Source organism: Leucoraja erinacea, chromosome 3 (genome assembly GCF_028641065.1).
Source record: "Leucoraja erinacea ecotype New England chromosome 3, Leri_hhj_1, whole genome shotgun sequence".
Classification (NCBI taxonomy): Eukaryota; Metazoa; Chordata; class Chondrichthyes; order Rajiformes; family Rajidae; genus Leucoraja; species Leucoraja erinaceus.
The window spans coordinates 67,726,872-67,741,544 of record NC_073379.1 but is presented as its reverse complement, the minus strand read 5'-3'; the positions used below and the strand labels follow the sequence as shown (position 1 = coordinate 67,741,544).

The window sequence follows — 14,673 nt, the reverse complement described above, 5'->3', positions numbered from 1 at the left end:
ATCCCGCCCTGCGCCCGGAGCCGGGCCGGGCCGGCACGTGGACCCGTGACAGGCACAAGATGCACCGACAGAAGGAATGGGTGACGTTTCAGGACAATAGACATTAGGTGCAGGAATAGGCCATTCGGCCCTTCGAGCTAGCAGGGCCATTCAATGTGATCATGGTGATATAGAACAAATGAATGAAAGATATGCCAAAAGGATTTGAGTATAGGAGCAGGGAGGTTCTACTGCAGTTGTACAGGGTCTGTGGTGAGACCACACCTGGAGTATTGCGTACAGTTTTGGTCTCCAAATCTGAGGAAGGACATTATTGCCATAGAGGGAGTGCAGAGAAGGTTCACCAGACTGATTCCTGGGATGTCAGGACTGTCTTATGAAGAAAGACTGGATAGACTTGGTTTATACTCTCTAGAATTTAGGAGATTGAGAGGGGATCTTATAGAAACTTACAAAATTCTTAAGGGGTTGGACAGGCTAGATGCAGGAAGATTGTTCCCGATGTTAGGGAAGTCCAGGACAAGGGGTCACAGTTTAAGGATAAAGGGGAAATCCTTTAAAACCGAGATGAGAAGAACTTTTTTCACGCAGTGAGTGGTGAATCTTTGGAACTCTCTGCCACAGAGGGTAGTTGAGGCCAGTTCATTGGCTATATTTAAGAGGGAGTTAGATGTGGCCCTTGTGGCTAAGGGGATCAGGGGGTATGGAGAGAAGGCAGGTACGGGATACTGAGTTGGATGATCAGCCATGATCATATTGAATGGCGGTGCAGGCTCGAAGGGCCGAATGGCCTAGTCCTGCACCTAATTTCTATGTTTCTATGTTTCTAAAAGGTAACAATGATAAAGGAACCAGGTTATTGTTGGCTGTGGGTTGGGTGAGAACGAATTATACAGACAATGAAACTTAACAGGACGACAGTGAAATAGTACAATGACTTGGTTGGGGGAGGGAAGGAAAGAGAGGGAATACAGGGGTTACTTGAAGCTAGAGAAATCATAGTTCATACCTTCTGAACCTTCTGAATTTTGTAGTCGGTAGGGCAGTACTCTGCATATCGCCAACTTGGACAATTTTACATTTTTATCAAGCCAATTAATCAAGCCAATTAACCTACAAACCTGTACGTCTTTGGAGTGTGGGAGGAAACCGAAGATCTCGGAGAAAACCCACGCAGATCACGGGGAGAACGTACAAACTTCATACAGACAGCACCCGTAGTCGGGATTGAACCCGGGTCTCTGGTGCTGCATTTTGCTGTAAGGCAACAAATCTACCGCTGTGCCACCATGACCGCCCTGGGTTGTAAGCTGCCCAAGCAAAATATGAGATGCTGTTCCTCCAATTTGCGTTTAGACAATAGACAATAGGTGCAGGAGTATGCCATTCGAGCCAGCACCGCCATGCAATATGATCATGGCTCATCACCTGCCTTCTCGCCATATCCTCTGACTCCGTTATCTTTAAGAGCTCTATCCAACTCTCTTGAAAGCATCCAGAGAATTGGCCTTCACTGTCTTCTGAGGTAGAGAATTCCACATATTCACAACTCTCTGGGTGAGAACATTTTTCCTCATCTTTATTTTAAATGGCCTACCCCTTATTCTTAAACTGTGGCCCCTGGTTCTGGATTACCCCAACATCTGGAACATGTTTCCTGCCTCTAGCATGTCCAATCCATTAATAATCTTATATGTTTCATTAAGATCCCCACTCACCCTTCTAAATTCCAGAGTATACATGCTCAGATTCTCCATTCAATCAACATATGACAGTCCCGCCATCCTGGAAATTAATTTCGTGAATCTACACTGCACTCGTTGCCTCACTCTGACAATGGAGGAGGCCTAGAAATGTCAGCGTGGGAATGGGAAGAAAAATTAAAGTATTTAGCAACCGGGAGATCATGTAGGCCCAGGTGGACTGAACGAAGGTGTTCAGCGAGACGATCGCCCAGTCTACATTTGATCTTGCCGATGTACGAGTACACACCTGGAACAACAGATGCAGTAGATTAGGAGGCTCTTTCTGGTTGGCTGCCAGCAACCAGCAGATTTCCACAGGAGTCGGGGCTGACATTTGTATGAGGGGATTGAAGGCTTTGTGGCCAAGTTTGCGGATTATACGAAAATAGGTGGAGGGGCAGGTAGTGTAGAGAAAGCAAGGGCTCCTCAAAAGAACGTGGACAGGTTGGGAGAGTGGGCAGAGAAGTGGCAGATGGAATATAGAGTAGCAAAGTGTGGAGTCATGCATTCTGGTAGAAGGAATAAAGGTGTAGACCATTTTCTAAATGGGAAGAGAATCCAGAAATCGGAGGTGCAAAGGGACTTGGTGCATGATTCCCAAACAGTTAATCTGCAAAGATATGCACAAAAAGATGGAGTAACTCAGCAGGACAGACTGCATCTCTGGAGAGAAGGAATGGGTGGCGTTTCGAGTCGAGACCCTTCTTCAGCGTTGTTAGGGATAAGGGGAGCGAGATATATAGACGATGATGTAGAGAGATAAAGAACAATGCATAAAAGATACGTTAAAAAAAAGTAGCATTGATAAAGGAAACAGGCCATTGTTAGCTGTTGGGTGAAAACGTAGCTGGTGCGACTTGGGATAGAGGGAGAAGGAATGCCGGGGCTACCTGAAGTGAGAGAAATCAATATTCATACCACTGGGCTGTAAGCTGCCCAAGTGAAATATGAGATGCTGTTCCTCCAATTTGTGTTTAGCCTCACTCTGATAATGGAGGAGACATAGGATAGATAGGTCTGTTGGGAATGGGAAGGAGAACTAAAGTGTTTTAACAACTGGGAGATCAGGTAGGTTCAGACGGACTGAGCGAAGGTGTTCAGTGAAACAATCGCCCAGTGTATATTTGCTCTCGCCGATGTATAAGAGTCCTCATCTTGAACAATGGATACAGTAGATGAGGTCGGAGGAGGTGCAAGTCGAATCTGTAGTAAAGAAAGCAATCACAATGCTAGCATTTATTTCAAGAGGGTTAGAATACAAAAACAGGGATATAATGCTGAGGCTCTATAAGGCACTGGTCAGGCCACATTTGGAGTATTGTGAGCAATTTTGGGCACCATATCTGAGGAAGGACCAGAGGAGGTTTACAAGACTGATCCCATGAATGATTGGGTTAACCTATGATGAGCGTTTGACCACTGCAAATATTTTTCTGTTTTCTATGTCACAGGCCTCCAGTCCAAAAAGTAACCTTCCGCAATTGCCCTCAGCTTCCTTCCATGCAACCAATTATCTATCCAATGATAAAATTGGTTTAAAAATGCATACAGATTGTGAGATTGTAGTAACTACCCATCATTTAAACACATAATACATAGAAAAACGCCTGCAACTGGCCTTGGTGGCCAGCTGCAGCTGGGACTGTAAAATTGCCCCATAATTGTGACCAAAGATACTAGAGGATCCTCTAGTATCTTTGATTGTGACTCTTGCATATGACTGGACTTTCTGTACATTCTGTACTAGCTGGGGGATGGGTTTCATTTATGGTGATAGTCTTGCTGAACTATATACAAAAAAATCACTCTACCTTGGAACACGTTAAAATAAAGAAACCATTGCACCACATTCAATCAGGCACATTGATGGTAAAAGCATAGTATGTTGGCAATTTGCCCTGAATACAAAATTCAGGATTTTTTTGTAATTTCTGTTGGTTGGATTCTCTGGTGTATGTTGCAGACACAAGACAAATAGAGAGAGAAGAAAATACTCGCCATTAAAATTAAGTTTACATCCATCCACCAAAAAAGCAAGTTTAAATCAAACCAGTTTGGGAACTAAATCAATGATTACAAAAACAAGTTGCAACCAAGTTCAAGTTCACGTTTGTTGAGTTCACCAAAAGTGGAAGTAAAGATCATGTTACAAATGTACACAACATCTAGAGAACTCAATAAAAATATTTCAACATCCGCAGTCATTGAAATCTTGAACCTGAGCAGGAACTTATTATTTGCATGATTATTGCAAACGACAAAATGACCAAACGACTGCAAACCAAAGATTATAGAGCTCCTCTATAATCTTTGCTGCAAACAGCAGTCAATCACCGCGCCTCCGCCTCAGCAGCAGCAGGGATGGTCGGGCTGAGATGATTGGCAGCTCCTCCGGGGCGGGCTGAGTACCGGGGTTTGCGGACAAAGAGCAACTATAGTGGCACCATGGCCGGTAAAGCTGGTGGTGACACGGTTTTTGGCAAAATCATCCGGAAAGAAATCCCATGCGAATTCATCCACGAAGACGACAAGGTAAAGGAGTGAATGTGAAACCTGAGGCTGCTGAGCAGCGGCTGTGGCCAACCCCCTGTCGCCAGGCTTGCCTCATTTTGCCAACTTGCGGGGAACGTGGGCAGGGGATTCCCGTTATCGCCGGCTCCCCACTCCCTCCCTGCTATCACCGCACCTTCTCATGTTGCGGGGTGGCTGCAAGTTTGCATTTATTCATTGCATTTGTATTTTGGAAGGATGAAAGGTTTGGCAGGATCCAAGGCCGCAGCTTCTACTGCAAGGTTTCTTGTAAATGTTGCAAGCGTTACAGATGACACCAAAGGAGGTCGTGGAGTATAATATATCCGTGCATGTTTTTTAATTTCAGAATCCTCGCCCAATTCTCCCTCTTTCGTGCTCTGATCTAGCAAGACGTTTGCATTTCGTTTGGGAAAGGCGGTTGCAGCATCCCTGAAATTGTCAACACCCGTTTCATTTCATTACTCTAAAATTGATAGCGATTAAATACAAATATTTATCTGAGGTGTGTTACTGCAGTCTTTGGTGGCACGATGTGTGAGCTTCAAGCGTTGCTGTTGCAAAATTAAACCGAATGAAGCACTCAATCTTTACGTAACGTATCGATTTCAGTGTTTTAAATAGTTCATCTGGGTCAAGAATGAGCCGCCTTTTCTGTATTCCCGAGGTGACCAAGGAATCGCATGCGGTTCTGTGGTCCCTGCCCTGTCACAGAGACGGGGCGAGGAAGGAGGGGCAGAAGTAAATAAATAATGCTCGTCGTATTGTGTGTGCACCTTCCTCGGAACCCTTCGTTGTGCTAGAGCATCAGTTGGAGTGCTTGCATTGGGAATGTAATGTTAGACAGACAGGACAGTACAGTATTGATTAGGACAGGATTAGTACAGGTGTCGGGTTATGGGGGGAAAAGGCAGGATAATGGGGCTGAGGGAAAGATAGATAGCCGTGATTGAATGGCGGAGTGGACTAGATGGGCCGAATGACCTAATTCTGCTCCTATCGCTCATGAATTTATGAACTACAGCACGGGAACAGGATCGCAATGTCCGTGCCGAATATAATCACAACATAAATTAATATCATCCGTTTGCACATGACCCTATTCTTCCATTCCCCTGCATATCCATGTGCCTAACTAAAAGCTTCTTAAATGGCACTATCATATCTGCTTTCACCACCACTACTGGCACATTCCACACACACACACCACCTTGTGTTGACCCAATTTCTGCTTGTCATAATTTTATATACTTCTATCAGGTCTCTTCTCAACTTCCAGCAGTCACCTGTAATGTGCCTGCTCATTAGGGTGGATCTTACCAGTGGATTTGGAGAACTTTGCTGAAGCAATTCCTTTGGATCTTGAAGAGCATAAGGCATACCTAATAGCATTACAGGATTTAATTACTAATTGTTGTATGTTAGCCCTTGCCTGCCTCTGGTCAGTTTCTGTTGAATCTATCATACTTTTTGCAACTTTAGAATTCTTTGGTACCTTCTCACTACAATCTGCAAATTTGATGTTGCCCAAATAACTTTATTTAAGGTGCTAACATGTACAATCTCTTGCTCCCCCTCACCCATGATGGAATAAGGATAGAATTTCCCCTTCACCTCACCAGCCTCCAAATCCAACACATCATTCGCTGACATTAATGCCACCTTCATCGTGATCCTACCACTTCACATCTTCCCATCCCCAGTCCTTTCTGCCTTCTGCGGAGACTGCTCCCTCTGCAACTTCTTGGCTCATTCATTCCTTACCACCTCCTCACCAGGTTCTCTCTCCTGTAACTACAGGAGATATAACACATGTCCCTACACCGCCTCCCTTGCATCCATCCAGGGACCACTGCAGTCCTTCCAAGCGAGGCAGAGATTCATGTGCACCTCCTCTAATCCTGTCAACTGCATTTGGTGTTTCCAATGTGGCCTCCTTTACATAGGCGAGACCCCTTCACTTTTTTCACATTTTGTTACGTTAAAGCTTTATTCTAAAATGGATTAAATTCTTTTTCTTTATCATCAATCTACACACAATACCCCATAATAAAAAAGCGAAAACAGGTGTTTATAATTTTTTGCAAAGTAATTAAAAAGAAACATTACATTTACTTAAGTATTCAGCCCCTTCACTCAGTACTTTGTTGAGGCACCTTTGAGGCGATTACAGCCTTAAGTCTTCTTAGGTACGACGCTACAAGCTTGGCACACCTGTGTTTGGGTAATTTCTCCCATTCTTCTCTGCAGATCCTCTCAAGCTCTGTCAGGTTGGATGGGGTGTGTCGATGCACAGCTATTTTCGGGTCCCTCCAGAGATGTTCGGTCGGGTTCAAGTCTGGGGTCTGGCTGGGCCACTCAAGGACATTCACAAACTTGTCACAAAGCCACTCCTGCATTGCCTTGGCTGTGTGATTAGGGTTGTTGTCCTGTTGGAAGGTGAATGTCTGCCCCAGTCTGAGGTCCAGAACACTCTGGAGCAGGTTTTCATCTAGGATCTCTCTGTACCGTGCTCTGTTCATCTTTCCCTCGAACAGTCTCCCAGTTCCTGCAGCTGAAAAACATCTCCACAACATGATGCAGCCACCACCATGCTTCACCTTGGGTATAGTATTGGCCAGGTGATGAGCGGTGCCTGGTTGGCATTCAGGCCAAAGAGTTCAATCTTGGTTTCATCAGACCCAAGAATCTTGTTTCTCATGGCCTGAGAGTCCTTTAAGTGCCTTTTGGCAAACTTCAATTATAGGAAGGATGTCAACAAAATAGAGAGAGTACAGAGGAGATTTACTAGAATGTTGCCTGGGTTTCAACAACTAAGTTACAGAGAAAGGTCTTTATTCTCTGGAGCGCAGAAGGTTAAGGGGAGACTTGATAGAGGTCTTTAAAATGATGAGAGGGATAGACAGAGTTGATGTGGACAAGCTTTTCCCTTTGAGAATAGGGAGAATAGGGAAGATTCAAACAAGAGGACATGACTTCAGAATTAAGGGACAGAAGTTTAGGGGTAACATGAGAGGGAACTTCTTTACTCAGAGAGTGGTAGCGGTGTGGAATGAGCTTCCAGTGGAAGTGGTGGAGGCAGGTTCGTTGGTATCATTTAAAAATAAATTGGATAGGCATATGGATGAGAAGGGAATGGAGGGTTATGGTATGAGTGTAGGCAGGTGGGACTAAGGGAAAAAAGTTGTTCGGCACGGACTTGTAGGGCCGAGATGGCCTGTTTCCATGCTGTAATTGTTATATGGTTATATGGTTCAAGCGGGCTGTCATTTGCCTTTTACTGAGGAGTGGCTTTCGTTTGGCCACTCTACCATAAGGTCGGATTGGTGGAGTGCTGCAGATATAGTTGTCTTTCTGGAAGGTTCTCCCATCTCCACAAAGGAACTCTGGAGCTCTGTCAGAGTGACCATCGGGTTCTTGATCATCTCCCTGACCAAGGCCCTTCTCCCCTGATTGCTCAGTTTGGCCGAGCTCTATGAAGAATCCTGGTGGTTCCGAAGTTCTTCCATTTAAGAATGACGGAGGCCACTTTTCTCTTCGGGACCTGCAATGCTGCAAAAATTGTTTTATACCCTTCCCCAGATCTGTGCCTAAACACAATCCTGACTCGGAGGTCTGCGGACAATTCCTTCATCTGCATGGCTTGGATTTTACTCTGACATGCACTGTCAAGTCAACTGTCGAACCTTGTATTGACAGGTGTGTGCCTTTCCAAATCATGTACAATCAATTTAATTTACCACTAGTGGACTCCATGAAGTTGTCGAAACATCTCAAGGATAATCAATGGGGAAAAGGTTGCACCCAAGCTCAATTTTGAGTGTCATAGCAAAGGTCTGAATACTTATGTAAATATGCTATTTCAGTTATTACTTTTTAATTACTTTGCAAAAAATTCTATACACCTGTTTTTGCTTCTTCATTCTAGGGTATTGTGTGTAGAATGATGACGTAAAAAAAAAATGAATTTAATACATTTTAAAATAAGACTAACGTAAAAAAATGTGGAAAAAGTGAAGGGGTCTGAATACTTTCTGAAAGTACTGTGCTGCTGCGAGTAATGTTTAATTGATCCATTTAGGGACATGTGACAATAAAACAATTTTGACAATTAAATGGATAATGTTTTCACAGTGTGTTGCCTTCAAAGATATGGCACCACAAGCTCCAGTACATTTTCTAGTGGTTCCCAAGAAGCCCATATCCCACTTATCTAAAGCGGAAGAATCTGATGCGGAGGTGAGTGATTTTTAATTTATAGCTTGATAATAAAGCAGGTGTGAGCTTGAGATGTAGAAACTCGTTGAGACATGTTTTGATGTGACAGTTTTGAGATGGAAATAAAACTGTGGATAGATGATGTTTTAGAACTAGGCATTTTTATAGACTACTGACCGACATCCACTGTAAACCCACTGACTCTCATGGCTATCTGGACTACACTTATTCCCACCCTGCTTCATGTAAGGACTCCATCCCCTACTCCCAATTCCTCCGTCTACGCCACATCTGCACCCAGGATGAGGTGTTCCGCACCAGGGCATCGGAGATGTCCTCATTCTTCATGGAATGGGGATTCCCCTCTTCTACTATAGATGAGGCTCGCACCAGGGTCTCGTCTATACCCCGTGACTCTGCTCTCTCTCTCCATCCACCCCCACCCGTAACAAGGGCAGAGTCTCCCTTGTCCTCACCTTCCACCCTACCAGCCGTCACATACAACAAATAATCTTCCGAAATTTTCGCTACCTCCAACGTGATCCCACCACTTGCCACATCTTCCCATCTCTTTCCACAGAGACCGCTCCCTCCATAACTCCCTGCTCAATTTGTCCCTTCCCACATGAACCACCCCCTCTCCGGGCAGTTTCCCTTGCAACTGCAGGAAATGCTACACTTGTCAAGGACCCAAGCAGTCTTTCCAGGTGCGGCAGAGGTTCACCTGTACCTCCTCCAACCTCATCTATTGCATTCGCTGCTCTAGATGTCAGCTGTTCTACATCGGTGAGACCAAACGTAGGCTTGGCGATTGCTTCGCCCAACACCTCCGCTCGGTTCGCAATAGTCAACCTGATCTCCTGGTGGCTCAGCACTTCAACTCCCCCTCCCATTCCGAATCCGACCTTTCTGTCCTGAGCCTCCTCCATGACCAGAGTGAGGACCACCGTAAATTGGAGGAGCAGCACCGCATATTTTGCTTGGGCAGTTTGCACCCCAGCGGTATGAACATTGACTTCTCTAATTTCAGGAAGTCCCTACTTTCTCCTCCCCTTCTCAGCTCTCCCTCAGCCCACTGGCTCCACCTCTTCCTTTCTTCTTCCCCCCCCCCCCCCCCCCCCCCCCAGCCTCACATCAGTCTGAAGAAGGGTCTGGACCCGAAACGTTGCCTGTTTCCTTCGCTCCATAGATGCCTCACCCGCTGAGTTTCTCCAGCATTTTTGTCTACCTTAAATTTTCCAGCATCTGCAGTTCCTTCTTAAACATCTTAATACATCTGATTTGTACACCAGAACTTCCTTAGTAAAGATCTTGCACACGTTAGATTTGTACCCATACTTGGGTGTAACGTGTTACAAGGCTTGGGCAGACTCAGCTGAGCGGAGAGGCATGTTGGTTGCTTTTACACTGGACCTGAATAAGGCCCAAGGAAATAAATGGCAGGACAATGGATTGGTGTGAACAGCTTCAGTGGTTCAATGGCACATTGTTGTCACATGTACCTAAATAGAATTCAATTATGTTGCATATAATTCAGTAAAATCTCACAATACCGAAGCCAGAAGGCTTCCCAACGGGATGTGGCTGTGGACTGGGAACGCGGCTGGAGACCTTTATCGAGGTCTCGTTGCCTCCCCGATCGCCGCGTAGAAGCCCGCTTCGGGGCCTGCCCACCTTCTCGCGGGTCGGACAGAGGAGCCGGTCCTCGCGGGTCGGAGTTCAGGTCTGTGGAGCGGCCGACGGAACCCACAGCTGGGGCCCGGGTCGGCATCACGGAGGCGTGAAGTGGGGCGTCGACAGCGGTGAGGCAGCAGCAGTGAAGCCTCGTGATGATGTCTCGGAGGTGGTGAAGCTTCGTGGTGGTGGCTAAGCCTCGTGGGTTGACCCATGGTCGATGAGAGCGTGGAGGACCACCGTGAGGGGGAGGGGGAAGAATAATGGAGGACCCAGCGTGGGGGGACTGCTGTGAGGGAGGTGGGGGAGAACAATGGACAATTGGGGAGGGGAGGAGAACAAAGGACAATGGGGACCCGGAGTGGGGGGGGGAGAACAAAAGGGGGAGCCGGCGTGCTTTGTAACTATGTCAGCACCGTAGGTGGCTGCTATTTGTATACATTGGGTATACAGCAAAGAATCTCACTGCCTAGTCACATGTGACAAAGTATTTCACATTCAAACCCAAGCACAAGAGTGCAATGATTGTACTGTAAGAATAGTAGATTTTACTGAGGCAGTGCACAAAGAGTCACCATGTTTCCAGTGCCATCTTGAATCCAAAAAAGTTTCAAAGTTAAGTTAACCCATGGCTGATGTATACTGCAGCATAATTTGTCCTTTTTTTTATTCCTTATCTCTAGGTATCCTTGCCCACAGCCATTGTACCATTATGGGACCTATAACAATTAAACATACTTGACTCTTGGTCTTACCCTGGGCTAGCCAATTTTGTTTGATCCTTTGTGCAGACTACACAGTTGCACATCCGTTTTAATTGAATAATGACTCCAGGCTTCACTCCAAAAGCTTTTCATTGTAGGCTGATACATGTGACACTTGCTTTGTGATTGTGCTTTTCTTCTGCATTTTCCATGAGGGGAAGCAATTTCTTTGTTTTCTCTATTGGACTGATTTATAATTGTTTGGTCAATGTGGGCAGGTTGCTGAAGACAGGAGGGCACTGCAAAGTTTTAAATTGCCTTTCTGCCCCAAATTAGCCAGTCAGAAGGTAACGTGCTGAAATTAAGCTGCCTTACCATTCCTGAGAACTATGATTGCAGCAAGAGGCAAAATCTTTTCTATCTGCCAACTGGTATAGAATGGGCCATGCGCAGTTCAGGATATTGCTGAGGCTAACTTGCAAATATGGCATATTGTCTATCCTTGAGAAAAATCTTTGGTTTTGATAGAAGGTTGGAAGAAGATGATCATTTTAAATACTGAGTGAATCACCCTGCAGCCGTCTAAATTGAAAGGTATAAAGACAGGGTTGAAGAGTCACTGAGCTGAAAAGTTAATAGACAATGGGTGCAGGAGTAGGCCATTCGCCCCCTTCGAGCCAGCACCGCCATTCAATGTGATCATGGCTGATCATCCCCAATCAGTACTCCGTTCCTGCCTTCTCCCCATATCCCCTGACTCCGCTATATTTAAGAGCCCTATCTAGCTCTCTCTTGAAAGTGTCCAGAGAACCGGTCTCCACTGGTCTCCACCGCCCTCTGAGGCAGAGAATTCCACAGACTCACAACTCTGTGTGTGAAATAACTCACTGACCTGCTGGTTATTTTCCACACTTAGTATTCATTCCAGATTTCCAGCTTCTGCAGTTCTTTTTGGTAGCGTTAGATTTCTAGATTGATACTGATCCCCCTGAATCAAGTATTATATTACTGGAGAAAGCAGATGTGTTTTAAAAAATATCAATTTTTCTGAAGATGGCGATTCATCAGAATAGAAATCTGTTGGCTCTTAATACCCGTGGCCAATTTTTCGAGGCAAAATTAAGATCTGCTATCATTGTCATAAATTGTTGTCATTGACACCATTCTCTTGCTGTCATCAATTGCTAATCTGCTGCAGATTTAAAAAAAAAAACTATTTTTGATTGTCTGAAGAACAGTCTCGCCCCGAAACGTCACCCATTCCTTCTCTTCAGAGATGCTGCCTGTCCCGCTGAGTTACTCCAGCTTTTTGTGTCTTTAGCTCTTGATCACCTGTCCTTGGGCAGCATGGTGCGCTTCTGGTTTTACTATTTGTGTGAATGCTTCACGTTAAGGTTCTACGTAAATTTATTGAGCCTGATCTATCATTCTAACATCTATCTGTACTTTAAAAAAAAAAGAAATACAGACTGAAAGTAGCATTCTACTTTATGTGTGATCAGGAGTATCAAACAATGCCTTGAGGCCAACATCCATTTGAGCAATTTCTCAAGGCCCTTATAGTTACAGATGGAAACAGGGTATTTGGGCTGCCAAGTCCACACGGACCATTGATTACCTGTTCACACTCTTATCCCAGTTTCTCATGCACTCCTAACATACTATTATCTGCACACCCACATGCCTTTGGGTTGGGGAGGAAATGGAAGCACCCGGAAGAAGCCCATGTAGTCACATGGAGAACATGTAAACTCCATATAGACAGCACCCGAGGTTGGGATTGAACCTGGATCTCTCGCGCTGTTAGGCAGCAGCTCCACCAGCTGTGTCCCTGTGCAGCCTACTATGTTTATTAGTAGCTGATAGTTTTTGCATCTGATCTGGTGTAAATGATTTAGTATATTTGTAAAACTACTTTCTATTCTTTCTTTGACTATCTTGCAGCTTCTTGGACACCTGATGATCGTTGGTAGAAAATGTGCAGCAAAACTGGGCTTATCGAATGGCTACAGACTTGTTCTGAATGAAGGCCAGGATGGTGGGCAGTCTGTCTTCCACATTCACCTCCATGTATTAGGTGGGCGCCAAATGGACTGGCCACCTGGTTAATCGATACTGAACATTTACTTTGCCTGAGAAATGGTTCCTGGGTTTTGTTAAACAAAGAACACGGAAAACTGGAGTACCAACTGGAGCTCCATTACAGTCTTGCCAATGGATCGATTTCTCTCATGGTCATAAAATAAAATCCTTTTTAAGGAATCTTTGCGTGCTGTTGCCTTACAAATTGCTATTGTGCCACACATCACCCTGCATCTAGGATTGTCTTTGCTTTTGTGTAAGGAGCAAAAAAAAAATCAAATGGCTGGAGAAACTCAGCAAGTGGAGCAGCATCTGCAGAGGTAAAGAAATTGATGATGTTTTGGACTGAGACCTTGCATCAGAACTGAGTGTAGAGGAGATAGCTGGTATAAGGGGTTATGGGGAGAAGGCAGGAGACTGGGGTTTAGGGGGAAGAGTTAGATCAGCCATGATTGAATGGCGGAGTAGGCTTGATGGGCCGAAAGCCTAATTCTGTTCCTAACACTTATGAATGTGAAAAAATGAGATGGAGCCGGGGAGATTGATAAGTGTTGATGCATGAACTGCAGATGCTGAAATCTAAGGTGGTGATAAATGTAACCATTACGAGATGGATGATGAGCAGATGGATCTATTTGCGGAAGGGATTAGGAGACCTAGTAGTTATTATGTGAGTGGGTGATGGGTATATGGAACCAGGTGGTGGAGGGAAGAACCTGGCTAGATCAGACGGCGGGAGAAAAGGATACAGGAAATGTGGGTCATCTGAAAACGGAAAATGCAATGTTCTTGCCATTGGATTGTAGAATACCCAGGGGGAATATGCTCCAGGACCATTGCAAATGTTACAATTTCAGGTAACCAGGCCAAGTTCCCACAACCAGCAATAAGGAGTAGGAGTAGGAGTAGAATTAGGCCATTTTTTCCATGACTTTAACTCCTTTATTTTCGCTGGAATTTACATCTCCCCCCCTCCGCATGCCTGCGTACGTGAGGCGCAAACGCAACTCGCTGACCAGGTAATGAGGGTAGAGAGTGACCTCCTGGACTCCATGGTCATTGTTTTGGGGGACTTTCACAAAGCTAACCACAGCCATGACCTTCTAAAATACAGACTTCATGTTACCTGTCCCACCAGAGGGGAGAGAACACTTGACCACTGTTACACGTCAATCAAGAACGCACATCGCTCTGTTCCCCGGGCTGGTCTGGGTCTCTCTGATCATTGTGTAGTTCAACTTATTCCGACCTACAGGCAGATACTAAAATCTGCTAAACGTGTGGTCAGAACAACAAAAAGGTGGACAAGCGAGGGCATTGATCTTTGATTTGACTGCACGAATTAGAATGTGTTCAAGGAAGCAACCACAAGCCTCGATGAGTATGTCAGCTTTTGAGAGGACAGTTGCATTCTAACTAGGACCCGGACCTGGTTCACTGCAGAACTCAGACGGCTCCGACAGTCTAAAGAGGCGGCCTACAGGGGCGGGAATGCAGACCTCTACAGGCAGGCCAAGTACAAGCTGAGAAGAGGAATCAGAGCTGTCAGGGAAAGGTACTCTGAGACATTGGGGAGCAAGTTCTCAGTTAGTGACAGTTTGGAAGGGCTTGCAAGAAATCACCTGCTACAAGAGGAAAGCCCCCCCACTCTTTGGACCAACGACCTGAATGAGTTATACTGCAGGTTTGACAAGCAGAAATGTAACCCTGGTACCCCATTT

At 45.3% G+C, this 14,673-nt stretch overlaps 1 protein-coding gene across 1 annotated transcript; it reads left to right on the top strand.

Moving 5' to 3' along the window:
• The first annotated feature begins 4,115 nt into the window (after positions 1-4,115).
• hint1 (histidine triad nucleotide binding protein 1) lies at positions 4,116-13,132 on the top strand. The gene is made up of 3 exons (XM_055632847.1): positions 4,116-4,277; positions 8,409-8,513; positions 12,815-13,132. Exons 1-3 carry the CDS (start codon positions 4,191-4,193, stop codon positions 12,977-12,979), a joined length of 357 nt encoding a protein of 118 aa, XP_055488822.1. The 5' UTR covers positions 4,116-4,190; the 3' UTR covers positions 12,980-13,132.
• Positions 13,133-14,673: the final 1,541 nt, after the last annotated feature.